General features: G+C 56.4%; 1 protein-coding gene across 8 annotated transcripts in view; it reads right to left on the bottom strand.

Moving 5' to 3' along the window:
• The window catches only part of LOC137306776 (cyclin-dependent kinase 17-like), an 84,446-nt gene that overhangs the window by 3,666 nt on the left and 54,936 nt on the right, over positions 1 to 25,844 (bottom strand). For 2 of the 8 annotated variants that reach the window (XM_067976145.1, XM_067976147.1), the window contains 15 exons: positions 21,630 to 21,785; positions 19,610 to 19,740; positions 18,939 to 19,064; positions 18,726 to 18,782; positions 17,775 to 17,889; positions 16,635 to 16,729; positions 15,450 to 15,512; positions 14,151 to 14,274; positions 12,992 to 13,112; positions 9,167 to 9,264; positions 8,460 to 8,565; positions 7,860 to 7,902; positions 6,537 to 6,627; positions 1,166 to 1,243; positions 163 to 275 (listed from right to left, as the gene is read on the bottom strand). In XM_067976145.1, the coding sequence (XP_067832246.1) occupies positions 202 to 275; positions 1,166 to 1,243; positions 6,537 to 6,627; positions 7,860 to 7,902; positions 8,460 to 8,565; positions 9,167 to 9,264; positions 12,992 to 13,112; positions 14,151 to 14,274; positions 15,450 to 15,512; positions 16,635 to 16,729; positions 17,775 to 17,889; positions 18,726 to 18,782; positions 18,939 to 19,064; positions 19,610 to 19,740; positions 21,630 to 21,785 (1,478 nt within the window). In that variant the 3' untranslated portion in view covers positions 163 to 201. Of the gene's footprint in view, positions 1 to 162; positions 276 to 1,165; positions 1,244 to 6,536; positions 6,628 to 7,859; positions 7,903 to 8,459; positions 8,566 to 9,166; positions 9,265 to 12,991; positions 13,113 to 14,150; positions 14,275 to 15,449; positions 15,513 to 16,634; positions 16,730 to 17,774; positions 17,890 to 18,725; positions 18,783 to 18,938; positions 19,065 to 19,609; positions 19,741 to 21,629; positions 21,786 to 25,844 lie in introns of those variants that run through there. The other 6 variants (XM_067976148.1, XM_067976146.1, XM_067976149.1 and 3 more) reach the window with 4 other exon arrangements.

The following is a 25,844-nucleotide window of genomic DNA, read 5'->3' as shown; positions in this document are numbered from 1 at the left end:
CCTTCCCACCCCCGGGGTCCACACCGCAGGGCCCTCAGCCACCACCCCCCCCACCCTGCCCGGGGCCCCACGTCGCAGGGCCCTTGGCGACCATCCCCGGGGCCTCGGCCTGTCACCCAGGTTCTCAATGACTAATGGAAATGACAAGGAGGAAATAGTTACCAGAGCAGGACGTGGATTCAGCCAATGGGGACGCAGCTTTTAGCACAGTACATGCTCGTGAAGAGCTGGAATCTGATTGGCTGTTTGGAAGTAGTCAGACCCAGCAGAAGAGACTATAGGTTAGAGAGAGAGTGAAAGAGAGAGGGACAGGGGGAGGTAGAGAAGAGAAAAAGGAGGTTAACAGGAAGCAGCACAACAAGAGTCAATAGACACCCTCTGGGGACCAGGCTGCCATCCTGTGGCTGATTCGAACCTGGAACCGGGGCGGGGGGGGGACGGGGCATTTTACAGAGCAGACTGCGTGGGGGGTGGGGGAAGAGAGGGAGGAATCGAGATCCCCCGCACGGGAATCGGGTCCCCGAGCGGGCGCCAAACGCGTCTGTGCAGCAACGAGGCAAAAACTGCGCAGTTTCCACCTCGGACGTGTGAAACGGGGCTAATGTCAGAGCGTGGGGCAGACAGTCGGATTTCCCCCCCGCCCCGGGCGTTCCATTCTGGGCAGCGCATTTACCCCCAGCAGGTCGGCCCAACCCAAAATACCCCTTCCCTTTAAGGGGCCAAGAGTGCACAAACATCCCCTTTAATTTGGTCTCATTCGTTCCTATTCCGTGCCATGCCACCAGGAGGCAGTGTCGCCCAGCGCAGCTCGATTCCATAACCCGGGCCCGTCGAGGTTCAGGTCCAGCGGTTACTGTGGGACAGCACTGTGCCCCTGTGAGGATAGCGGATGGCAGATAGCATCACAGGCCAGCCCCATCCTGTCCCAACAGGGGGTTACTGCACAGCGATTGGGGGGGGGCGGTAACACTGGGCTGATTTCACTCCCAGCCGAGATCGGCTGACTCGGCACGGAGCGGGAACGGGAACGGGACCAGGAACCGCCGGGAGAGGCATTCGCCATCTGGGGGGGGGGGGGGGGGGGGGGGGAAGTTAAATATGCTCTTGCCCCTCGAGCGGTGGAATTCTGCTTGCCGCACTCCCTTGCAGCGTCCAGCACACGTACCAGATTCGGGGAGCAGAGATGATCTGTATCCAGAGTCGCTCTGTAACTCAATCTCCTTTAGTGCAAATATCGACGTAGCTGGAGGGGGGAGAAAGAAAGGACGTGGTCAGACTCGAGAGGTAAAACCAGGGGCTGAAATCACAGACAGAATGCTGGAAACGCACAGTAGGTCAGGCATCGTCTGAAGAGACTCGGCAGGTTAATGTGTCGGGTGGGATCCAACAGCCCATGCTGTGACACAGAGGATGGGTCGGAACAGTGAGGGTAAGGTGGGTACAACCGCAGATTTAGGGCTCGAGCTTCAGCAGAGACTTTTAGGGCTGAGCTCGTTTCCACTGGTGTAAAGAAAGACAGACTCCCATTTCTACAGCATCTTTCACCACCTCAGGACGTCCCAAAGCTTCACAGCCAATCAAGTACTTTCGAAGTGTGGCCACTGTTATAATGTAGGAAACTGGGCAGCCAATTTGCGCACAGCAAGATCCCACAAACGTGACAATGACCAGATAATGTTTTTAGTGATGTTGGTTGAGGGATAAATATTGGCCCAGGACACCGGGGAGAACTCCCCCTGCTCTTCTTCCTACAGTGGCCGTGGGATCTTTTACATCCACCTGAGAGGGGCAGACGGGGCCTCGGTTTAACGTCTCCTCTGACGGGGCGGCGCTCCCTCAGCGCTGGCCCCTCCGACGGGGCGGGTGGGGGGCGCTCCCTCCGAGCGTCAGCCTGGATTATGGGCTCGAGTGTCTGGAGCAGGAGGCGGAGGGGAAACAATCTCTATTTGAGCGGTTTGGGGGGTTTTGAGCCGAGGAGGTGACTTGCAGTGAACACAGAACCAAAAACAGCACACGGTTCAAAGTGAACAAGCTGGAAACAACTTTTTGAAAAAATGAGCACTGACCGTGCAGCCCTGAGCCCTGGCAGTGAGAGTGAGGAGCTGGACAGAGAGCTGGCTGGGAACAGGATTAGAGGTGTTGGAAATGGGTACAATTTCATATCCAAGGGACACGACCCTTCCTGTGCTGGGGGCGGGGTGAGGGAGGGGGAATTATTGCCTGTGGTGGTCAGAAGGTTGAATACTGGAGATGTGAGAATGGAAGAATATTGCAAACCTCCGGGGATACGGCAGTGTTTGTACAGAATGTTCCTTCAGGAGATTAAATGGGTGGGGAGAGTCTGTGATGGGGAGTGTGTACAGGGGGTGTGGGAGGAGATTAAATGGGTGGGGAGAGTGTGTGATGGGGAGAGTGTACAGGGGGTGTGGGGGAGATTAAATGGGTGGGGAGAGTCTGTGATGGGGAGTGTGTACAGGGGGTGTGGGGGAGATTAAATGGGTGGGGAGAGTGTGTGATGGGGAGAGTGTACAGGGGGTGTGGGGGAGATTAAATGGGTGGGGAGAGTCTGTGATGGGGAGAGTGTACAGGGGGTGTGGGGGAGATTAAATGGGTGGGGAGAGTGTGTGATGGGGAGAGTGTACAGGGGGTGTGGGGGAGATTAAATGGGTGGGGAGAGTGTGTGATGGGGAGAGTGTACAGGGGGTGTGGGGTAGATTAAATGGGTGGGGAGAGTGTGTGATGGGGAGAGTGTACAGGGGGTGTGGGGGGAGATTAAATGGGTGGGGAGAGTCTGTGATGGGGAGAGTGTACAGGGGGTGTGGGAGGAGATTAAATGGGTGGGGAGAGTGTGTGATGGGGAGAGTGTACAGGGGGTGTGGGGGAGATTAAATGGGTGGGGAGAGTCTGTGATGGGGAGTGTGTACAGGGGGTGTGGGGGAGATTAAATGGGTGGGGAGAGTCTGTGATGGGGGAGAGTGTACAGGGGGTGTGGGGGAGATTAAATGGGTGGGGAGAGTCTGTGATGGGGAGAGTGTACAGGGGGTGTGGGGGAGATTAAATGGGTGGGGAGAGTGTGTGATGGGGAGAGTGTACAGGGGGTGTGGGGGAGATTAAATGGGTGGGGAGAGTGTGTGATGGGGAGAGTGTACAGGGGGTGTGGGGTAGATTAAATGGGTGGGGAGAGTGTGTGATGGGGAGAGTGTACAGGGGGTGTGGGGGGAGATTAAATGGGTGGGGAGAGTCTGTGATGGGGAGAGTGTACAGGGGGTGTGGGGTAGATTAAATGGGTGGGGAGAGTCTGTGATGGGGGAGAGTGTACAGGGGGTGTGGGGGAGATTAAATGGGTGGGGAGAGTCTGTGATGGGGAGAGTGTACAGGGGGTGTGGGGGGAGATTAAATGGGTGGGGAGAGTCTGTGATGGGGGAGAGTGTACAGGGGGTGTGGGGGAGATTAAATGGGTGGGGAGAGTGTGTGATGGGGAGAGTGTACAGGGGGTGTGGGGGGAGATTAAATGGGTGGGGAGAGTCTGTGATGGGGAGAGTGTACAGGGGGTGTGGGGGAGATTAAATGGGTGGGGAGAGTCTGTGATGGGGAGAGTGTACAGGGGGTGTGGGGGAGATTAAATGGGTGGGGAGAGTCTGTGATGGGGAGAGTGTACAGGGGGTGTGGGGGAGATTAAATGGGTGGGGAGAGTCTGTGATGGGAGAGAGTGTACAGGGGGTGTGGGGGAGATTAAATGGGTGGGGAGAGTCTGTGATGGGGAGAGTGTACAGGGGGTGTGGGGGAGATTAAATGGGTGGGGAGAGTCTGTGATGGGGAGAGTGTACAGGGGGTGTGGGGGAGATTAAATGGGTGGGGAGAGTCTGTGATGGGAGAGAGTGTACAGGGGGTGTGGGGGAGATTAAATGGGTGGGGAGAGTCTGTGATGGAGAGAGTGTACAGGGGGTGTGGGGGAGATTAAATGGGTGGGGAGAGTCTGTGATGGGGAGAGTGTACAGGGGGTGTGGGGGGAGATTAAATGGGTGGGGAGAGTCTGTGATGGGGAGAGTGTACAGGGGGTGTGGGGGAGATTAAATGGGTGGGGAGAGTCTGTGATAGGGGAGAGTGTACAGGGGGTGTGGGGGAGATTAAATGGGTGGGGAGAGTCTGTGATGGGGAGAGTGTACAGGGGGTGTGGGGGAGATTAAATGGGTGGGGAGAGTGTGTGATGGGGAGAGTGTACAGGGGGTGTGGGGGAGATTAAATGGGTGGGGAGAGTGTGTGATGGGGAGAGTGTACAGGGGGTGTGGGGGGAGATTAAATGGGTGGGGAGAGTCTGTGATGGGGAGAGTGTACAGGGGGTGTGGGGGGAGATTAAATGGGTCGGGAGAGTGTGATGGGGAGAGTGTACAGGGGGTGTGGGGGAGATTAAATGGGTGGGGAGAGTCTGTGATGGGGAGAGTGTACAGGGGGTGTGGGGTAGATTAAATGGGTGGGGAGAGTCTGTGATGGAGGAGAGTGTACAGGGGGTGTGGGGGGAGATTAAATGGGTGGGGAGAGTCTGTGATGGGGGAGAGTGTACAGGGGGTGTGGGGGAGATTAAATGGGTGGGGAGAGTCTGTGATGGGGAGAGTGTACAGGGGGTGTGGGGTAGATTAAATGGGTGGGGAGAGTCTGTGATGGGGGAGAGTGTACAGGGGGTGTGGGGGAGATTAAATGGGTGGGGAGAGTGTGTGATGGGGAGAGTGTACAGGGGGTGTGGGGGGAGATTAAATGGGTGGGGAGAGTCTGTGATGGGGAGAGTGTACAGGGGGTGTGGGAGGAGATTAAATGGGTGGGGAGAGTGTGTGATGGGGAGAGTGTACAGGGGGTGTGGGGGAGATTAAATGGGTGGGGAGAGTCTGTGATGGGGAGTGTGTACAGGGGGTGTGGGGGGAGATTAAATGGGTGGGGAGAGTCTGTGATGGGGAGAGTGTACAGGGGGTGTGGGGGGAGATTAAATGGGTCGGGAGAGTGTGATGGGGAGAGTGTACAGGGGGTGTGGGGGAGATTAAATGGGTGGGGAGAGTCTGTGATGGGGAGAGTGTACAGGGGGTGTGGGGTAGATTAAATGGGTGGGGAGAGTCTGTGATGGGGGAGAGTGTACAGGGGGTGTGGGGGGAGATTAAATGGGTGGGGAGAGTCTGTGATGGGGAGAGTGTACAGGGGGTGTGGGGGGAGATTAAATGGGTGGGGAGAGTCTGTGATGGGGAGAGTGTACAGGGGGTGTGGGGTAGATTAAATGGGTGGGGAGAGTCTGTGATGGGGAGAGTGTACAGGGGGTGTGGGGGAGATTAAATGGGTGGGGAGAGTCTGTGATGGGGAGAGTGTACAGGGGGTGTGGGGTAGATTAAATGGGTGGGGAGAGTCTGTGATGGGGGAGAGTGTACAGGGGGTGTGGGGGAGATTAAATGGGTGGGGAGAGTCTGTGATGGGGAGAGTGTACAGGGGGTGTGGGGTAGATTAAATGGGTGGGGAGAGTCTGTGATGGGGGAGAGTGTACAGGGGGTGTGGGGGAGATTAAATGGGTGGGGAGAGTGTGTGATGGGGAGAGTGTACAGGGGGTGTGGGGGGAGATTAAATGGGTGGGGAGAGTCTGTGATGGGGAGAGTGTACAGGGGGTGTGGGAGGAGATTAAATGGGTGGGGAGAGTGTGTGATGGGGAGAGTGTACAGGGGGTGTGGGGGAGATTAAATGGGTGGGGAGAGTCTGTGATGGGGAGTGTGTACAGGGGGTGTGGGGGAGATTAAATGGGTGGGGAGAGTCTGTGATGGGGAGAGTGTACAGGGGGTGTGGGAGGAGATTAAATGGGTGGGGAGAGTGTGTGATGGGGAGAGTGTACAGGGGGTGTGGGGGAGATTAAATGGGTGGGGAGAGTCTGTGATGGGGAGTGTGTACAGGGGGTGTGGGGGAGATTAAATGGGTGGGGAGAGTCTGTGATGGGGGAGAGTGTACAGGGGGTGTGGGAGGAGATTAAATGGGTGGGGAGAGTCTGTGATGGGGAGAGTGTACAGGGGGTGTGGAGGAGATTAAATGGGTGGGGAGAGTCTGTGATGGGGGAGAGTGTACAGGGGGTGTGGGGGAGATTAAATGGGTGGGGAGAGTCTGTGATGGGGAGAGTGTACAGGGGGTGTGGGGGAGATTAAATGGGTGGGGAGAGTCTGTGATGGGGGGAGAGTGTACAGGGGGTGTGGGGGAGATTAAATGGGTGGGGAGAGTCTGTGATGGGGAGAGTGTACAGGGGGTGTGGGGGAGATTAAATGGGTGGGGAGAGTCTGTGATGGGGAGAGTGTACAGGGGGTGTGGGGGGAGATTAAATGGGTGGGGAGAGTCTGTGATGGGGGAGAGTGTACAGGGGGTGTGCTGGAGTCCGTTTCCTTTAGAATGCAATGATTTTATGTCAGCAATTAGCAAAAGGTCTGGGAGGGTGGGTGATGGTGACATTCACAAAAGGAGGGCAGAAAACAAAAGAGAAAACCAGAAGTGGGAGCAGGGAGTTTAAAACACACAATACTCACTGTCAGGTAATTTATGAACCCTCTCCCCCAGGCTCTTGAAATGCGGCTGTTTCATGGCCTCCTGCGCTGAGATCCTCTTCTTCCCTTCAAACTGAGAGAGAGAGAGAGAGAGAGAGAGAGAGAGAGAGAGAGAGAGAGAGAGAGAGAGAGAGAGAGAGAGACCAATATTAGGACCGGACACACAGGCTGACTGACCAGGATTCTCTCACTCTCGGCTGCTGCAATCGGCCGGGTGAATACAACACCCAAGCCGTCCGGCTCCTCCTCCCCACTCCCCTTTCCTTTACCGCTTTCCTCTGGCGGGAGGGTCAGTAACCAGAGGACACAGATTTAAGGTAATTGGCGAAAAAACCAGAGTGGGAGATGAGGAAACTTATTTTTTTAAAATGCAGCGAGTTGTTCTGATCTGGAAATCACTGCCTGAAAGGGCGGTGGAAGCAGATTCAGTAATAACTTTCAAAAGGGAATTGGAGAAATACTTGGGAGGAGAAATTTTCAGCGGTGTGGGGAAAGAGCACGGGGTGTGGAGCTAATTGGAGAGCTCTTTCAAAGAGCCAGCACAGGCACGACGGGCCTCCTTCTGTGCTGTATGATTCTACGCTTCTAAGAAAGGAGAAGGAAAATGCTGGAAATTCCCGCTGGGTCTGTGTCCCATGCCTATTTGCAGCATTTTCCTGTTTCATTTCCAGCCTTCGCAGGTCGTCTTTTCACTTCCAGAGGAGAGCGAGCTAACGTCAGAGTCATTTATTTTTCTGCTGCCTGATCCTTCTCGTAGGATCGATGGAGAGAAACTATTTCCTCTGGTGGGGGGAGTCCAGAACAAGGGGGCAGAACCTTAAAATTAGAGCCAGGCCGTTCAGGGGTGATGTCGGGAAGCATTTCTTCACACAAAGGGGAGTGGGAATCTGGAACTCCCTCCTCCCCTCCTCCCCTCCCCCTCCCCCCTCAACAAGAAAAGCTGTTGAGGCTGGGGGTCAAGTGAAAATTTCAACTGAGATTGAAAAATGTTGTTGGCCAAGTATTAAAGGATACGGAACCAAAGCGGGTAAATGGAGTTAAGATACAGATCAGCCCTGATCTAAGTGAATGGCGCAACATCGAGGGGCTGAATGGCCTCCTCCTGTTCCTATGTTCCTCTAGCAACCTGTAGGGCAGCTTGAGCCCATACTCTAAGCTGCCAGCCCCAGTGCAGTACTAAGGGAGTGCCATGTTGCTGGAAGATACTGCCACAGTGCAGCACTCCCTCGGTGTCAGCACCAGCTTAGGTTATAGGGGAGAGTGCTACCCGCTGAGCCAAGCTGATGTCTTGCTTTTTTACCTTACCTGTAGAAGTTTTGACAAGAGATCGAGTCCCTCAGTGTCTAGCCTGCAAAAAGTGAAAGGACATTCATTAAACTGATTCAGCAAAGGCAAGGAGGCCTTGAAATTACACTGTCAGAATATGAGGGGCCGGGGCACCAGGGGCGGAGGGGCACCAGGGGCCCCGCGGTGGAGGGGCACCAGGGGCGGAGGGGCACCAGGGGCGGAGGGGCACCAGGGGCGGAGGGGCACCAGGGGCGGAGGGGCACCAGGGGCGGAGGGGCACCAGGGGCGGAGGGGCACCAGGGGCGGAGGGGCACCAGGGGCGGAGGGGCACCAGGGGCGGAGGGGCACCAGGGGCGGAGGGGCACCAGGGGCGGAGGGGCACCAGGGGCGGAGGGGCACCAGGGGCGGAGGGGCACCAGGGGCGGAGGGGCACCAGGGGCGGAGGGGCACCAGGGGCGGAGGGGCACCAGGGGCGGAGGGGCACCAGGGGCGGAGGGGCACCAGGGGCGGAGGGGCACCAGGGGCCCCGCGGGGAGGGGCACCAGGGGCGGAGGGGCAGGGGCCCCGCGGTGAGGGGCACCAGGGGCGGAGGGGCACCAGGGCACATCTGGGTCGTACCTGGGTGCGTGATTGACGAGAGGCTCCGGCCGGTACTTGGGATAGTTGTACGATCTGAACTCCTCGTTTGCCAGGATTCCAGGCCATGTTTCCTCCGTTGGCGTTCCTGCCGGGACAGGGTGAAAGAGACGGATATTTGTCGGAGCAGGAAGATAATCCAATCGCACAGAAAAAAAACCAACAGTGCGCAACAGGGCTGCGATTCTTACGCCGTGCTCAGTAATCGGCAATTGGGAAATGCATTTCCAAAATCTCAGGTCGAACCCGGTGAAAGAGGAACGTCCAAACATTTGGCTTTCGTGGTCACTTTGGACCTCCGGGGCTGCAGACGAAGCTTCAGGGAACGTTCCCGTTAAACAGGCCCGGTGTTGAGAGGGTAGGAGTTGTTCAGCAGTGAGTGAGCAGCACTTCCAAACCTTCAGGGCGGCAAAGTTTGAACAGGGGAGTGCAGTGGGGCAAGGAATTAAATCACAAATAGAAACCCAGGTGCTGGAGATTCATTTTCAACCGGACTGTGATTGGAAAACAAAGATTCCATCCTGTACCTTAATCAGAAAATAAACCCGAAGATCAGAACTGGCGGGATTGTTCAATGGTGCGCTCTCTACGTTTTGTATTTGGTCATGAGGTGAGGATTGAAGACACTGGGGGGGGGGGGGGGTAAGGGTTCCACCAGTCATCCCACAGTACTGCAGCAAGTGCCTTACCTAATACCCTAAATATAAAATGCAACTCTTCCTCCACAGTGGAGCCGGGGAATAGCGGGCGTCCTGTCGCCATCTCATAAAATATACAGCCCACACCCCTGTTGGGAGGAAACAGAAACAGGCAGTTAATCCGGCAAACAGAACACAGCTTCAGTAAGAACCAGACCGGCCAAACTAGCTCACCAATCGACACAGCAAACCTACAGTTGCACCGCCCCCCACCATCAACATCCTGGGGGTCACCATTGACCAGAAACTTAACTGGACCAGCCACATAAATACTGTGGCTACAAGAGCAGGTCAGAGGCTGGGTATTCTGTGGCGAGTGACTCACCTCCTGACTCCCCAAAGCCTTTCCACCATCACAAGTCAGGAGTGTGATGGAATACTCTCCACTTGCCTGGATGAGTGCAGCTCCAACAACACTCAAGAAGCTCGACACCATCCAGGACAAAGCAGCCCGCTTGATTGGCACCCCATCCACCACCCTAAACATTCACTCCCTTCACCACCGGCGCACCGTGGCTGCAGTGTGTACCATCCACAGGATGCACTGCAGCAACTCGCCAAGGCTTCTTCGACAGCACCTCCCAAACCCGCGACCTCTACCACCTAGAAGGACAAGAGCAGCAGGCACATGGGAACAACACCACCTGCACGTTCCCCTCCAAGTCACACACCATCCCGACTTGGAAATATATCGGCCGTTCCTTCATCGTCGCTGGGTCGAAATCCTGGAACTCCCTCCCGAACAGCACTGTGGGAGAACCGTCACCACACGGACTGCAGCGGTTCAAGAAGGCGGCTCACCACCACCTTCTCAAACGGCAATTAGGGATGGACAATAAATGCCGGCCTCGCCAGCGACGCCCACATCCCATGAACAAGTAACAAAAATGGTTTCAGGGTTTTTGCCTCCAACACACTACCCAGAAACACATTCCACACATTGACCGTTCTGTGAGGGGCTTCCTGACGTCAGCCTCCGTTAGACCCCTTGTTCTGTCGCCGTTTACAGAACGATACAGCACAGGAGGCCATTCGGCCCATCATGCCACTTTGAACGAGCTATCCAATTGGTTTGGTTTGAAGTATTCAGGATTTCCCTTGTCTATACCACACACCATTTACTTGTATCTCCACGCTGTCCCCCACCCTCACAGTCACCACTTTCCAAGGTTTTTACAGTCTTCCCTCATAACTCAAGCTGCTGCGACGTTGGCTCCGTGGCTCGTCTCTGCGGCTGGGAGGAGACGGGGGTAAAATGGGACACTCTCAGATTGTAGAAGGTGAGACGTGACGGCCCCTACCATCCCACAGTATGTGAAACGGCCTGGGTTTTTGGAATAGAGGGGAGCAGTTCCAAGTTTGAAGATGATGCTCAGCTCGGAGAGATAGTGAATTGTGGAGAGGAGGGCAGGAAGTTTAAAAAAGACAGATGAAGCAAGTTTGAGGAAATAGCTCAATGAATCGGAGGGGCGAGAAGAGAGGAGGGGCGAGAAGAGAGGAGGGGCGAGAAGAGAGGAGGGGCGAGAAGAGAGGAGGGGCGAGAAGAGAGGAGGGGCGAGAAGAGAGGAGGGGCGAGAAGAGAGGAGGGGGAGGAGGGGCAAAGGGGAGAGAAGGAGGAGGGGCAAGGAAATAAGACAGGGAGAAAAAAGTGCTGGAGGAAAGAGGTGAGAGAGGGATTGCCGATCCTGTCTCCGGTTCAAAAGCGTGAGGGGTTAGAAGAGTGTTCCCAGATACATGAGCAGGATTCAAGTCTTGAATGACTCAGTGTCATGATGAAAGCGGCCAAGTGCAGGGCAATCTTCACTGGTGCTGGGGGTGGGGGTGGGACGGGGGAAGAGAGAACATGCAACCTGTCCTTCCCATTTTCCCACACTGTCCGGGGGGGGGGGGGGGGGGGGCCGGGAACACAAAAGTGCCTGATCGCCTCTCGAAACCTCCCTCACTCACTCCCTGACTGAGATCAGGAATACCATGAATCTGAACCACAGCATGCATCCTTCAACCCTGAGCAACACTACACCAACAATTTTAATCACTGGGACTGATGGAGGGACCTGGAATTCAATCCAATCCACCCAATCATTACAGCATCAAATGAACAATTTATCAGCACCAATCGACTGCCTGCAGAATCAGTCAATCCAATACACTTCAATCTGCTGCTTTAATTTTATCCCCTCACACCGATTCATCCATTACAACTACTGACAGACCTGGACCCCCCAGTACTGTACCCCAGTGTTATACACTGACAGACCCGGACCCCCCAGTACTGTACCCCAGTGTTATACACTGACAGACCCGGACCCCCCAGTACTGTACCCCAGTGTTATACAGTGACAGACCTGGACCCCCCAGTACTGTACCCCAGTGTTATACACTGACAGACCTGGACCCCCCAGTACTGTACCCCAGTGTTATACAGTGACAGACCTGTACCCACCAGTACTGTACCCCAGTGTTATACAGTGACAGACCTGGACCCCCCAGTACTGTACCCCAGTGTTATACACTGACAGACCCGGACCCCCCAGTACTGTACCCCAGTGTTATACAGTGACAGACCTGGACCCCCCAGTACTGTACCCCAGTGTTATACACTGACAGACCTGGACCCCCCAGTACTGTACCCCAGTGTTATACACTGACAGACCCGGACCCACCAGTACTGTACCCCAGTGTTATACACTGACAGACCTGGACCCCCCAGTACTGTACCCCAGGGTTATACAGTGACAGACCTGGACCCACCAGTACTGTACCCCAGTGTTATACACTGACAGACCTGGACCCCCCAGTACTGTACCCCAGTGTTATACACTGACAGACCCGGACCCCCCAGTACTGTACCCCAGTGTTATACACTGACAGACCCGGACCCCCCAGTACTGTACCCCAGTGTTATACAGTGACAGACCCGGACCCCCCAGTACTGTACCCCAGTGTTATACACTGACAGACCTGGACCCACCAGTACTGTACCCCAGTGTTATACACTGACAGACCTGGACCCCCCAGTACTGTACCCCAGTGTTATACACTGACAGACCTGGACCCCCCAGTACTGTACCCCAGTGTTATACAGTGACAGACCCGGACCCACCAGTACTGTACCCCAGTGTTATACAGTGACAGACCCGGACCCACCAGTACTGTACCCCAGTGTTATACAGTGACAGACCTGGACCCACCAGTACTGTACCCCAGCGTTATACAGTGACAGACCTGGACCCACCAGTACTGTACCCCAGTGTTATACAGTGACAGACCTGGACCCACCAGTACTGTACCCCAGTGTTATACAGTGACAGACCCGGACCCACCAGTACTGTACCCCAGTGTTATACAGTGACAGACCTGGACCCCCCAGTACTGTACCCCAGTGTTATACAGTGACAGACCCGGACCCACCAGTACTGTACCCCAGTGTTATACAGTGACAGACCCGGACCCACCAGTACTGTACCCCAGTGTTATACAGTGACAGACCTGGACCCACCAGTACTGTACTAGACAACTGTAATATGGAATTCGAGTGTGGGGGAATCGCAGGGACAGACCCCGTCCCATCACCGTGGAGGGGGAAAATCCCAAGTGCAGATCTATGTACCATCACTGACAAGAAATCACAGGCACTCACCACAGCACTGTGTGGTGCAGCATTTGAGAGAGTAGGCCTTGAGCCGGGACGCTAGTTGACACTAAGACCTGAGTGTTTCTCACCAACTTGTTTCACTCATTAAAACTGGGCCGGTACGTCTAATACTGCACACGTGGCAGGGTACAGGTTTAGTCATTAGATAAGTGGTTACTCACCACATGTCTATCTGTGTCGAGTACTCTGTGGATCCCAGCAGGACATCAGGTGGCCTGTACCAGAGCGTTACCACTTCATTTGAATAGGTTTTTGTAGGAACTGACTTAGCCCTGGCCAACCCTGAACAACACAAGAACAAACACAGAAGAAGCCCTTTTATTGTAAATTATACAGCATCGTTACACGAGTGTAAGCTTGTGGTTTCAGCCCCACTCCACGACTTGTGCCCATAATCCAGCCGCCCTGTCGGAGGGGCAGCGCTGAGGGGGCGCCGCCCTGTCGGAGGGGCAGCGCTGAGGGGGCGCCGCCCTGTCGGAGGGGCAGCGCTGAGGGGGCGCCGCCCTGTCGGAGGGGCAGCGCTGAGGGGGCGCCGCCCTGTCGGAGGGGCAGCGCTGAGGGGGCGCCGCCCTGTCGGAGGGGCAGCGCTGAGGGGGCGCCGCCCTGTCGGAGGGGCAGCGCTGAGGGGGCGCCGCCCTGTCGGAGGGGCAGCGCTGAGGGGGCGCCGCCCTGTCGGAGGGGCAGCGCTGAGGGGGCGCCGCCCTGTCGGAGGGGCAGCGCTGAGGGGGCGCCGCCCTGTCGGAGGGGCAGCGCTGAGGGGGACAGTGTAGAGGGAGCTTTACTCTGTATCTAACCCTGTACCTGCCCTGGGAGTGTTTGATGGGACAGTGTAGAGGGAGCTTTACTCTGTATCTAACCCTGTACCTGCCCTGGGAGTGTTTGATGGGACAGTGTAGAGGGAGCTTTACTCTGTATCTAACCCTGTACCTGCCCTGGGAGTGTTTGATGGGACAGTGTAGAGGGAGCTTTACTCTGTATCTAACCCTGTACCTGCCCTGGGAGTGTTTGATGGGACAGTGTAGAGGGAGCTTTACTCTGTATCTAACCCTGTACCTGCCCTGGGAGTGTTTGATGGGACAGTGTAGAGGGAGCTTTACTCTGTATCTAACCCTGTACCTGCCCCGGGAGTGTTTGATGGGACAGTGTAGAGGGAGCTTTACTCTGTATCTAACCCTGTACCTGCCCTGGGAGTGTTTGATGGGACAGTGTAGAGGGAGCTTTACTCTGTATCTAACCCTGTACCTGCCCTGGGAGTGTTTGATGGGACACCTGTGCTTGGTGCAGACACTGTGCACTAACAACCCCCATTAGTGGCCATACCGAAGTCTGCCAGCTTGAGCTCTCCTTTCTCATTGATGAGTAGATTTTGGGGTTTCAAGTCTCGATGTAGTACCTTCCTGTGATGGCAATATGCCAGGCCCCGCAGCAGCTGAAATAGGAAGAGCTGATACAACACAAAGTTAGATAAAGTTAGGAAATCATTGAGGAAATAAACACTTTTCTTTCAGCTTTTTTCTTTTGAACTTTGTGCTCAGAGTTGAGGAATGGAACACTTTTTATTTTAGCAAACTAGTGTCAGCATCAAACTCTCCCAGGGCAGGTACAGGGTTAGATACAGAGTAAAGCTCCCTCTACACTGTCCCATCAAACTCTCCCAGGGCAGGTACAGGGTTAGATACAGAGTAAAGCTCCCTCTACACTGTCCCATCAAACACTCCCAGGGCAGGTACAGGGTTAGATACAGAGTAAAGCTCCCTCTACACTGTCCCATCAAACACTCCCAGGGTCAGGTACAGGGTTAGATACAGAGTAAAGCTCCCTCTACACTGTCCCATCAAACACTCCCAGGGCAGGTACAGGGTTAGATACAGAGTAAAGCTCCCTCTACACTGTCCCATCAAACACTCCCAGGGCAGGTACAGGGTTAGATACAGAGTAAAGCTCCCTCTACACTGTCCCATCAAACACTCCCAGGGCAGGTACAGGGTTAGATACAGAGTAAAGCTCCTTCTACACTGTCCCATCAAACACTCCCAGGGCAGGTACAGGGTTAGATACAGAGTAAAGCTCCCTCTACACTGTCCCATCAAACACTCCCAGGGCAGGTACAGGGTTAGATACAGAGTAAAGCTCCCTCTACACTGTACCATCAAACACTCCCAGGGCAGGTACAGGGTTAGATACAGAGTAAAGCTCCCTCTACACTGTCCCATCAAACACTCCCAGGGCAGGTACAGGGTTAGATACAGAGTAAAGCTCCCTCTACACTGTACCATCAAACACTCCCGGGGCAGGTACAGGGTTGGATATAGAGTAAAGCTCCCTCTACACCCTCCAGAGAAGAATGCATCTATTGAATCAGCATGACATTTTCAATTTCGCACATGTCTTTCGGACTAAGATTGCCAAATTAGTTGGGAATCTAGCTTTGAGAATTTTACTCTCCAGCTATCCTGGGATGGTTTAAATGGGACAGTGTAGAGAGAGCTGTACCTGCCCTGAGATTGTGCATTTGATGCTGACACCGGGTGCCTGTAATGTACAGTGTTCCATTTCTCAGGGCTGGTTACCTCCAAGGGCACAAAATTCACGAGAGAACATTTAAAACCGTCTGCTCACCTTAACATTGTGGATGTTAATGATATTCCCACAATCCTCTAGGTACTGTTTCAAGTCTTTATCCTGCGAGCAGGTAATGAAGGCAGCAAATGTTAGTTTAGTGCATGTTACAAATCGAAGAAATCTGTTTATGCAATGCCTCCAAACCCTGACTTGCAACTCCCCAAGAACCGTAGATACAAACCTCCCCGGCCACTCCTAGCTCAGTGCATCGATCCTGTCGTTTCCTGCCCCACTTCCCCTCGAGATTACAAGATTGCTCCATTTTACAAAATACCGTTAACCATCCTCACCCTCCCCAATCCTGAGGATTGGCGTGCACCTTAAGTGGGAGGTAGAGATTGGGAGGGGGTCTTCCCATCTCTCCTGAAGGAGAGAAGATTTAATAGAGGTTTTTTTTTTAAGATGAGGACTGGTTTGATAGAGTGAATAGGGAAAGACTGTCTCCTTTGTTTGGAGAGTCGGTGACGAGGGGCTCCTCCATGTAGAATTGTAACTAAGAGAGTGAGGAGAGAGGTTGGGAGAAATCTCTTTATGCAGAGAGTGCTTGCTGCCCTTCATTAACTATGGATTTCTAACTGCTCATTACTCTAATATTGAATTGTAGATTATGGAAATTAGCAAAAGAACCAGAGGCGACATGAGGAAAACACTTTTTTTATGCATTTGGCCCATCGTGCACGTGCCGTCTCGTTGAAAGAGCTAACCAATTAGTCCCACTCCCCCTGCTCTTTCCCCAAAGTCCTGTAAACTTCTTCCTTTCAAGTATTTATCCAATTCCCTTTTGAAAGTTATTATTGAATCTGCTTCCACCGCCCTTTGAGGCAGTGAATTCCAGATCAGAACAACTCACTGCGTAAAATAAATGTGTCATCATCTCCCACTCTGGCTTTTTTGCCAATTATCCTAAATCTGTGTCCTCTGGTTACCGACCCTCCTGCCACTGGAAACAGTTTCTCCTTATTTACTCCATCAAAACCCTTCATGATTTTGAACACCTCGATTAAATCTCCCCTTCTCTGAAATCTTTAACCCTTCTCTGCTCTAAGGAGAACAGTGCTAGCTTCTGCAGTCTCTGCGAGTAACTGAAGTCCCTCATCCCTGGTAGTTGTAGTTGATCTCCCCCTGCCCTAAGTTTGTCACTGTGCTCGCCCCCTCTCCCCGACAGTACAACACGTGACTCACCAGGTACTCGAAGACCAACGTGAGGGATTTCTCGGTGTGAATGATGTCGTGAAGCGTCACAATGTTGGCGTGTTTGAGGTCCTTGAGCAGGGACACTGGGGGAAGAGACAGGAGGGGGGGGGGGGGGGGGGCGGGGGATGGGGTTAGAAGGAACCGTTCCAATCTGAAACATACCACAGAAAATGCTGGAGGTGCACAGCGGGTCGGACAGTATCCGGGACAGGTCCTCAGGGTTAACATTCCCAAGGGAAATTGCGACGCACCACTGAAACGTTAGCAGTTCCATCAATGTCGGAAAGGACAAGGACTATTCATGTACCTCCAGCCTTCTCTGCTTTTATTTCACAATTCCACCTTTGTTAGTTGTGGTTATAATCAGTTCAAATCAACGACCAAGCCTGAAGCCCAGAGAAGGACAATTAAGAAGCCAGGGTACAAATCAGTGGAGCATCGGATTAATTCAGGATAAGCTACAGCGTAGGGTTTATAAACTGGGGGTCCATCATGGGACCTTGGGGAGATGAGCAACCAGTGTCAGATTTCAGCCCGCCTGCCTCCCTTGAGAATTCTGAATATCTTTCTGGATTTGTCCACTTGCTAATGTGTTACTTCTGCTGCTGTTCCGATTTTTGCAGCTGATACAGCCTCTCAGAAGTTGGGACAGGGTCCCAGAGAGTGCGCCAACGTTTACAGGGGGGCCCCAGGAGTGCGCCAATGTTTGCAGGGGGGCCCCAGGAGTGTGCCAACATTTGCAGGGCACCCACCCCTCCCCAGGGAGCGCGCCAACGTTTGGAGGGCACCCCCTCCCCAGGGAGCGCGAAAACGTTTGCAGGGTGCCCCCCACCCCAGGGAGTGCACCAACGTTTGCAGGGGGGACCCCAGGGAGTGTGGCATTATTGGCAGTGGGTCCCCACCAAATAAAATTTGAGAGCCACTGTTCTAGAATGTACCAGCAGAGCAGATGCGACCATGGAGCCCAGTTAAATATGAAAAGTGGGTAACAACGAGGCAAAGGGAGGAAAAGGTGGGGCTGGTGTATCAGACTCGCAATCAGACACACACTACACACACTGACAGACTCTCTCTCTCTCTTCCTGCCACCCCACCCCAGGAGGGAGAAAGGTCTCTCCTTTGCCTTACCTTCCCTGATGGCGGTGCAGGGAGCTCCTTCCTCATGCTCCAGTCGGATTTCCTTCAGTGCCACCAAATTATCAGTTAGCTTACTCCTCCCTTTGTATACGGTTGCATAGGTGCCCTGCGGAGAGAAAGAGAGAGAGAGCACAAATCAGACTGAGGGGGGGGATTAACACTATCCTCTGGAAGGATCGGTTTCTGACACAAGGAATAGGCTCCTGGCAGGTTATATCTCCCACAGTGCTTCAATAGGTGAACGCCCTGCAAATTGCGATACTGAATTCCACAGACCAGTAAGATCCCAGGTTCCATTCCGGGTCTGTGCTGAGTGAGCTGATCTTAGCCAGGGCGGTGGTTAGGATTCTACAATTAGGCTCAGTGGCCCTGGCTATGGATGGGGGGGGTTGCAGAGAAACCAACCAAAGATCCTGCTCATGATCACTAACCAGGTGACTCCTACAGGACAGTGCATTATGTGGATGCCAGCTGAGAGTAGAATCAGGGCAGCCCATGATGTCCCCCCCCATGGCCCAACAGATCCATCAACACTCACTGGGCTCGCACACGTACAAGGGCCGCTTGCGTGAGGCAGCGGACTCCCACGGGATCTGTAGCCAGAGAGAGCGAGAGCACCTTCAGGAGAGAAAGGGTGGGGGAAAGATTTGAGGATAAGCGTATCGAACAGCCCACCAGACCCACAACCCAGCCAGGCTGGAATCGCGGGGCATATCCCTGATTACCGAGGCACTAAAATCACATTCTGGTTATTTCCCTCACGCCAACAATTGCTCTTTATACAAGAGGAGGAAAGGTTGTTCTGTAATTGTGCGGACTTCCTACGAACATTACTCTTCTTTTTTTTTTAAGAAAAAGGATGAAACTTAATTTCACATCTGGGGGATCTTAGCATAAGTGTTTCTTCAGCTTCTGAAAGAAGATCAGGTACCAAGCTCTTACCTCCCCGAGTTTGTCCAGTTTAACGTACGTCTCCAGCTTTCCGAACCCAATCTCCGACTGCAAAGTAAGAAGAGAGAGTTAGAAGCCGGCGGCCTCTCCCAAACAAAGGCAGCCACTGCTCCCCAGGCTCGGGGTTGCTGCTTGTCCCTCTTCACCGTCACCAGGCCCTAAACCCACTCCATCTCCTTACCTTCCAACACCTCAAGTACTTACCAGTGAGACTCTCCGCAGCCGCCTGCTCAGAGGCTTGTCAAAGGGTGGGCTGTTCATGGCAAACTTTTCAAGGTACCCCTCAGGGAGGCGGATGTCAGCTGGCAATGACAGCCTCTTATTGATATCCTGTAAAGCAGAGCAACAGGTTACCACAGCAATCTGACCAGTGCGACAATTTACACTCATTAAAGGTGATTTAGTGCTGGGGAATGGAACACATCAATGGGACAGTGTAGAGGGAGCTTTACTCTGTATCTAACCCGTACTGTACCTGCCCTGGGAGTGTTTGATGGGACAGTGTAGAGGGAGCTTTACTCTGTATCTAACCCGTACTGTACCTGCCCTGGGAGTGTTTGATGAGACAGTGTAGAGGGAGCTTTACTCTGTATCTAACCCGTACTGTACCTGCCCTGGGAGTGTTTGATGGGACAGTGTAGAGGGAGCTTTACTCTGCATCTAACCCTGTACCTGCCCTGGAAGTGTTTGATGGGACAGTGTAGAGGGAGCTTTACTCTGTATCTAACCCTGTACCTGCCCTGGGAGTGTTTGATGGGACAGTGTAGAGGGAGCTTTACTCTGTATCTAACCCTGTACCTGCCCTGGGAGTGTTTGATGGGACAGTGTAGAGGGAGCTTTACTCTGTATCTAAACCCACTGCGACCCCTCCCTACCTCTGTAGAAATTTTCCTCACGTTGTTCCGCATGCGCACTCGGACTGGCGACTGAACCTCGTCGGAGGAGGTGGCAGACGCCTGGTCACTCTCCCCGTCGGAACCCATCTTCAGGTCTTCGTGTACGATCTCTGGAAGTGGAACAGGTGACAGATGCTCAGAGGTGGAGATGCCACGGTAAACTCGGCAAGAGTTTTTGCACCTTTTCCAGTGTCTCTATATCCTTTTTATAATATGGAGACCAGAACTGTGCACAGTGCTCCAAGTGTGGTCTAACCAAGGTATATGGAGACCAGAACTGTGCACAGTGCTCCAAGTGTGGTCTAACCAAGGTATATGGAGACCTGAACTGTGCACAGTGCTCCAAGTGTGGTCTAAACAAGGTATATGGAGACCAGAACTGTGCACAGTGCTCCAAGTGTGGTCTAACCAAGGTATATGGAGACCAGAACTGTGCACAGTGCTCCAAGTGTGGTCTAACCAAGGTATATGGAGACCAGAACTGTGCACAGTGCTCCAAGTGTGGTCTAACCAAGGTTCTATACAAGTTTAACGTAATTCATCTGCTTTTCGATTCTATCCCCGTAGAATTGAACCCAGTACTTGGTTTGCTCTTTTTTAAAAAAATGGCCTTATTAACCTGCATCACTACTTCCAGTGATTTGTGGATCTGTACCCGTTGATCCCTTTGCTTCTCTACCCCATTTAGACTCTTATTTTCCCAAGGAGTATTTGGCCTCCTTATTCCACCTACCAAAATGTACCACCTCACGCTTATCGATAAACATTAATTTGCCAACTTAAGCCAATGAATGAATCTCGAGTTAAGTTTCCGTTACTTCTACACCCTGTTTCTCGATCAGACCACCCGCCGAGGGTTAATACCAAATCCGACACAAGTGGAACTCACACATTACACACTCTAAATACTCTAGCCTCTCAGTCAGTTCTTTAGTTTACAATTCCCCCCATCCTCTCCTGCAGATACCAACTCCTTCTGGGTTATAGGGCCTGTCACCCCACCCATGTGACCATCGTTCATGCACCAGCCCGATTTGTTCCCCTGTGCCTCCCAGTGTGAACTCGTGCTTGGATGTGGATCCAAGAGGTGCTGTCCGCCCTCCAGTGCCTCACACAAGCAGCCAGAAGGTCACAGGTCTGGCTTGTGCTGAATTGGCTGATCTCAGCCAGCGCACATAGTAGGGATGCTTTAAGTTGGCCTCAGCACGCCAGGGCTAGGGATGTTAACAAAAAACAGTTGGCCAGGGTTCCTGCTCCTGAATGCGATCCGCTGAGCCCTGCACATGTGTGGACATTGAGTGAGAACAAGATTGAGCTCAGTTCCACAATCAAATATCCTGCCTGTACACACACACGCACGAGGAATGTCTGCGACCGTGCTCCAGCAAAAGGAGGCACCTTCGGGACATGCGAGGGGATAAAGGTTGGTGGAAAAAGATGGGAGTTTAAGTAAATTAATCTATTCCAGCTCCTGATTCACACAGATTAGAAGAAAATCGTCCTACAATCCAGGTCAGAAACAAGAAGTTGAACCCAAATGATACCGTGTTATCAAACATGCCGATTGGGACGTGGTAGAGGGCGTAGAGAAGATTTGGGAAGATTTAATCCCAGGAGCCTGAAGCAGGAGTGGGTTACCTGCTCCCAGACCTCACCTGCCAGCTTATGTTACTGGTCCCACTGCTCCAGCCCCCGGTTAAATTTATAGCACACGTTTGTCTGGCCCATTGAGTAAGACCGTCCAAGTTAGGTTCTGCTGCTGGGAGTCACGAGCTCAGGTCGCCGTCTTTCACCCCGGGTTAAGTACAACCCACTGAGCCCTGAAACGCGTGGTATTAAACAGACATTAAAATCACTTCATGGTCAACACCATTGCTTGTATTCACCAAACAGATCCTTTTCAAACTGCGGAAAGCGAAAATCGTTTGAAAGGGTTTGGAAACCTTTACCCCAGCTGACAAAGGTTCCAAGGCGCTGCGTTAAGGAGTTACATAGTCACCTAGAGTAGTGTTCCTGTGGAGGTACGAGCTGAGGCTCCTGCCCACTACACTGTGGGGCCTTCGCAAAGGTGGCTTTTTGAAACTGCCTGCGTACTGGTGAAGGAAGGAGTGCATGCTGTGGGACGTAGGGGGCTTCCCATTCTTCACCATGGGCTCTTTAAACGCCACGAGGGAGGTCCGAAGGCAGAGAGAGAAGGGGGGGGGGGGGAGGGAGAGGAGGAGGAGAACAATTTAAAAGAAAAACAACAGAAGGGCAAGAGCAACAGGAAGAGAAAAAAAAGACAGCAACAGGGTAAGAGACCAAGAAATCAAGCACAGGAGACAGAAAGCAGCAAGAAATTATGGTTGGTAGACAGGGAATGAATGGAAAGGGGCATTGGTGGGGGGGCGAGAGAGAGAGAAGGGGGCGAGAGAGAGAGAAGGGGGCGAGAGAGAGAGAAGGGGGCGAGAGAGAGAGAAGGGGCGAGAGAGAGAGAAGGGGGCGAGAGAGAGAGAAGGGGGCGAGAGAGAGAGAAGGGGGCGAGAGAGAGAGAAGGGGGCATGGGGGGGGGGGGGGGAAAAGAGAGCGAGAGAGAGAAGGGGGCACGGGGGGGGGGGGGGGGAGAATAGAGAGCGAGAGAGAGAAGGGGGCATGGGGGGGGGGAAGAGAGCGAGAGGGGGCATGGGGGGGGGGGGGAAAGAGAGCGAGAGGGGGCATGGGGGGGGGGGGAGAAGAGCGAGAGGGGGCATGGGGGGGGGGGGGGAAAGAGAGCGAGAGGGGGCATGGGGGGGGGGGGGGGGAGAGAGAAGAGAGCGAGAGGGGGCATGGGGGGGGGGGGGGGGGAGAGAAGAGAGCGAGAGGGGGCATGGGGGGGGGGGGGGGGGGGGGAGAGAAGAGAGCGAGAGGGGGCATGGGGGGGGGGGGGGAAAAGAGAGCGAGAGGGGCATGGGGGGGGGAGAGAAGAGAGCGAGAGGGGGCATGGGGGGGGGGGGGGGGAGAGAAGAGAGCGAGAGGGGGCATGGGGGGGGGAGAAGAGAGCGAGAGGGGGCATGGGGGGGGGGAGAAGAGAGCGAGAGGGGGCATGGGGGGGGGGGAAAGAGAGCGAGAGGGGGCATGGGGGGGGGGGGGGGGGAGAGAAGAGAGCGAGAGGGGGCATGGGGGGGGGGGGGGGGGGAGAGAAGAGAGCGAGAGGGGGCATGGGTGGGGGGGGGGGAGAAGAGGAGAGCGAGAGGGGGCATGGGTGGGGGGGGGAAAGAGAGCGAGAGGGGGCATGGGGGGGGGGGGGGGGGGAGAGAGAGAGCGAGAGGGGGCATGGGGGGGGGGGGGAGGAGAAGAGAGCGAGCATGGGGGGGGGGGGGAGAGAAGAGAGCGAGAGGGGGCATGGGTGGGGGGGGGGGGGGGGAGAAGGAGAGCGAGAGGGGGCATGGGGGGGGGGGGGGGGGGGAGGAGAAGAAGAGAGCGAGAGGGGGCATGGGGTGGGGGGGGGAAAGAGAGCGAGAGGGGGCATGGGGGGGGGGGGGGGGGAGAAGAGAGCGAGAGGGGGCATGGGGGGGGGGGGAAAGAGAGCGAGAGGGGGCATGGGGGGGGGGGGGGGGGGGAGAGAAGAGAGCGAGAGGGGGCATGGGGGGGGGGGGGGGGAGAAGAAGAGAGCGAGAGGGGGCATGGGGGGGGGGGGGGAAGAGAGCGAGAGGGGGCATGGGGGGGGGAGGAGAAGAGAGCGAGAGGGGGCATGGGGGGGGGGGGGGGAGGAGAAGAGAGCGAGCATGGGGGGGGGGGGGGGAGAGAAGAGAGCGAGAGGGGGCATGGGGGGGGGGGGGGAGAGAAGAGAGCGAGAGGGGGGCATGGGGGGGGGGGGGGGGAGGAAGAGAGAGCGAGAGGGGGCATGGGGGGGGGGGGAAGAGAGCGAGAGGGGGCATGGGGGGGGAGGAGAAGAGAGCGAGAGGGGGCATGGGGGGGGGGGGGGGGAGGAGAAGAGAGCGAGCATGGGGGGGGGGGGGGGGAGAGAAGAGAGCGAGAGGGGGCATGGGGGGGGGGGGGGGGGGAGAAGAAGAGAGCGAGAGGGGGCATGGGGGGGGGGGGGGGGGGGAAGAGAGCGAGAGGGGGCATGGGGGGGGGGGGGGGAGGAGAAGAGAGCGAGAGGGGGCATGGGGGGGGGGGGGAGGAGAAGAGAGCGAGCATGGGGGGGGGGGGGGGGGAGAGAAGAGAGCGAGAGGGGGCATGGGGGGGGGGGGGGGGGGGGGGAGAAGAGAGCGAGAGGGGGCATGGGGGGGGGGGGGGGGGGAGAAGAGAGCGAGAGGGGGCATGGGGGGGGGGGGGGAGGAGAAGAGAGCGAGCATGGGGGGGGGGGGGGGGGGAGAGAAGAGAGCGAGAGGGGGCATGGGGGGGGGGGGGGGGGGGGGAGAAGAGAGCGAGAGGGGGCATGGGGGGGGGGGGGGGGGGGGAGGAGAAGAAGAGAGCGAGAGGGGGCATGGGTGGGGGGGGGAAAGAGAGCGAGAGGGGGCATGGGGGGGGGGGGGGGGAGAAGAGAGCGAGAGGGGCATGGGGGGGGGGGAAAGAGAGCGAGAGGGGGCATGGGGGGGGGGGGGGGGAGAGAAGAGAGCGAGAGGGGGCATGGGGGGGGGGGGGGGGAGAAGAAGAGAGCGAGAGGGGGCATGGGGGGGGGGGGGAAGAGAGCGAGAGGGGGCATGGGGGGGGAGGAGAAGAGAGCGAGAGGGGGCATGGGGGGGGGGGGGGGGAGGAGAAGAGAGCGAGCATGGGGGGGGGGGGGGGGAGAGAAGAGAGCGAGAGGGGGCATGGGGGGGGGGGGGAGAAGAGAGCGAGAGGGGGCATGGGGGGGGGGGGGGGGGGAGAGAAGAGAGCGAGAGGGGGCTATGGGTGGGGGGGGGAAAGAGAGCGAGAGGGGCATGGGGGGGGGGGGAGGAGAAGAGAGCGAGCATGGGGGGGGGGGGGGGAGAGAAGAGAGCGAGAGGGGGCATGGGGGGGGGGGGGGAGAAGAAGAGAGCGAGAGGGGGCATGGGGGGGGGGGGGGGGGAAGAAGAGAGCGAGAGGGGGCATGGGGGGGGGGGGGGGGGGGGAGGAGAAGAGCGAGCATGGGGGGGGGGGGGGGGAGAGAAGAGAGCGAGAGGGGGCATGGGGGGGGGGGGGGGGAGAAGAGAGCGAGAGGGGGCATGGGTGGGGGGGGGAAAGAGAGCGAGAGGGGGCATGGGGGGGGGGGGGGGAGAAGAAGAGAGCGAGAGGGGGCATGGGGGGGGGGGGGGGAGAAGAAGAGAGCGAGAGGGGGCATGGGTGGGGGGGGGGAAAGAGAGCGAGAGGGGGCATGGGGGGGGGGGGGGGAAGAAGAGAGCGAGAGGGGGCATGGGGGGGGGGGGGGGGGGAGGAGAAGAGAGCGAGCATGGGGGGGGGGGGGGGGGGGGGAGAAGAGAGCGCGAGAGGGGGCATGGGGGGGGGGGGGGGGAGAAGAGAGCGCGAGAGGGGCATGGGGGGGGGGGGGGGAGAAGAGAGCGCGAGAGGGGGCATGGGGGGGGGGGGGGAGAAGAGAGCGAGAGAGGGGGCATGGGGGGGGGGGGGGGAGGAGAAGAGAGCGAGCATGGGGGGGGGGGGGGGGGGGGAGAAGAGAGCGCGAGAGGGGGCATGGGGTGGGGGGGGGGAAGAAGAGAGCGCGAGAGGGGGCATGGGGGGGGGGGGGAGAAGAGAGCGCGAGAGGGGGCATGGGGGGGGGGGGGGGGAAGAGAGCGCGAGAGGGGGCATGGGGGGGGGGGGGGGGGGGGAGAAGAGAGCGCGAGAGGGGGCATGGGGGGGGGGGGGGGAGAAGAGAGCGCGAGAGGGGGCATGGGGGGGGGAGGAGGAGAAGAGAGGGGGCATGGGGGGGGGGGGGGGGGGGAGAAGGGAGGAGGAGAGAGAGGGGCATGGGGGGGGGGGGGGGGGAGAAGAGAGCGAGAGAGCGAGAGGGGCATGGGGGGGGGGGAGAAGAGGGGGCAGGAGGGGAGAAGAGGGGGCAGGAGGGGGAGAAGAGGGGGCAGGAGGGGAGAAGAGGGGGCAGGAGGGGGAGAAGAGGGGGCAGGAGGGGGAGAAGAGGGGGCAGGAGGGGGAGAAGAGGGGCAGGAGGGGGAGAAGAGGGGCAGGAGGGGAGAAGAGGGGCAGGAGGGGAGAAGAGGGGGCAGGAGGGGGAGAAGAGGGGGCAGGAGGGGGAGAAGAGGGGGCAGGAGGGGAGAAGAGGGGGCAGGAGGGGGAGAAG

This window comes from Heptranchias perlo, chromosome 45 (genome assembly GCF_035084215.1).
Source record: "Heptranchias perlo isolate sHepPer1 chromosome 45, sHepPer1.hap1, whole genome shotgun sequence".
NCBI classification, from domain to species: Eukaryota; Metazoa; Chordata; class Chondrichthyes; order Hexanchiformes; family Hexanchidae; genus Heptranchias; species Heptranchias perlo.
The sequence above is the reverse complement of the archived record's forward strand: the minus strand, read 5'-3'. Positions and strand labels throughout refer to the sequence as shown.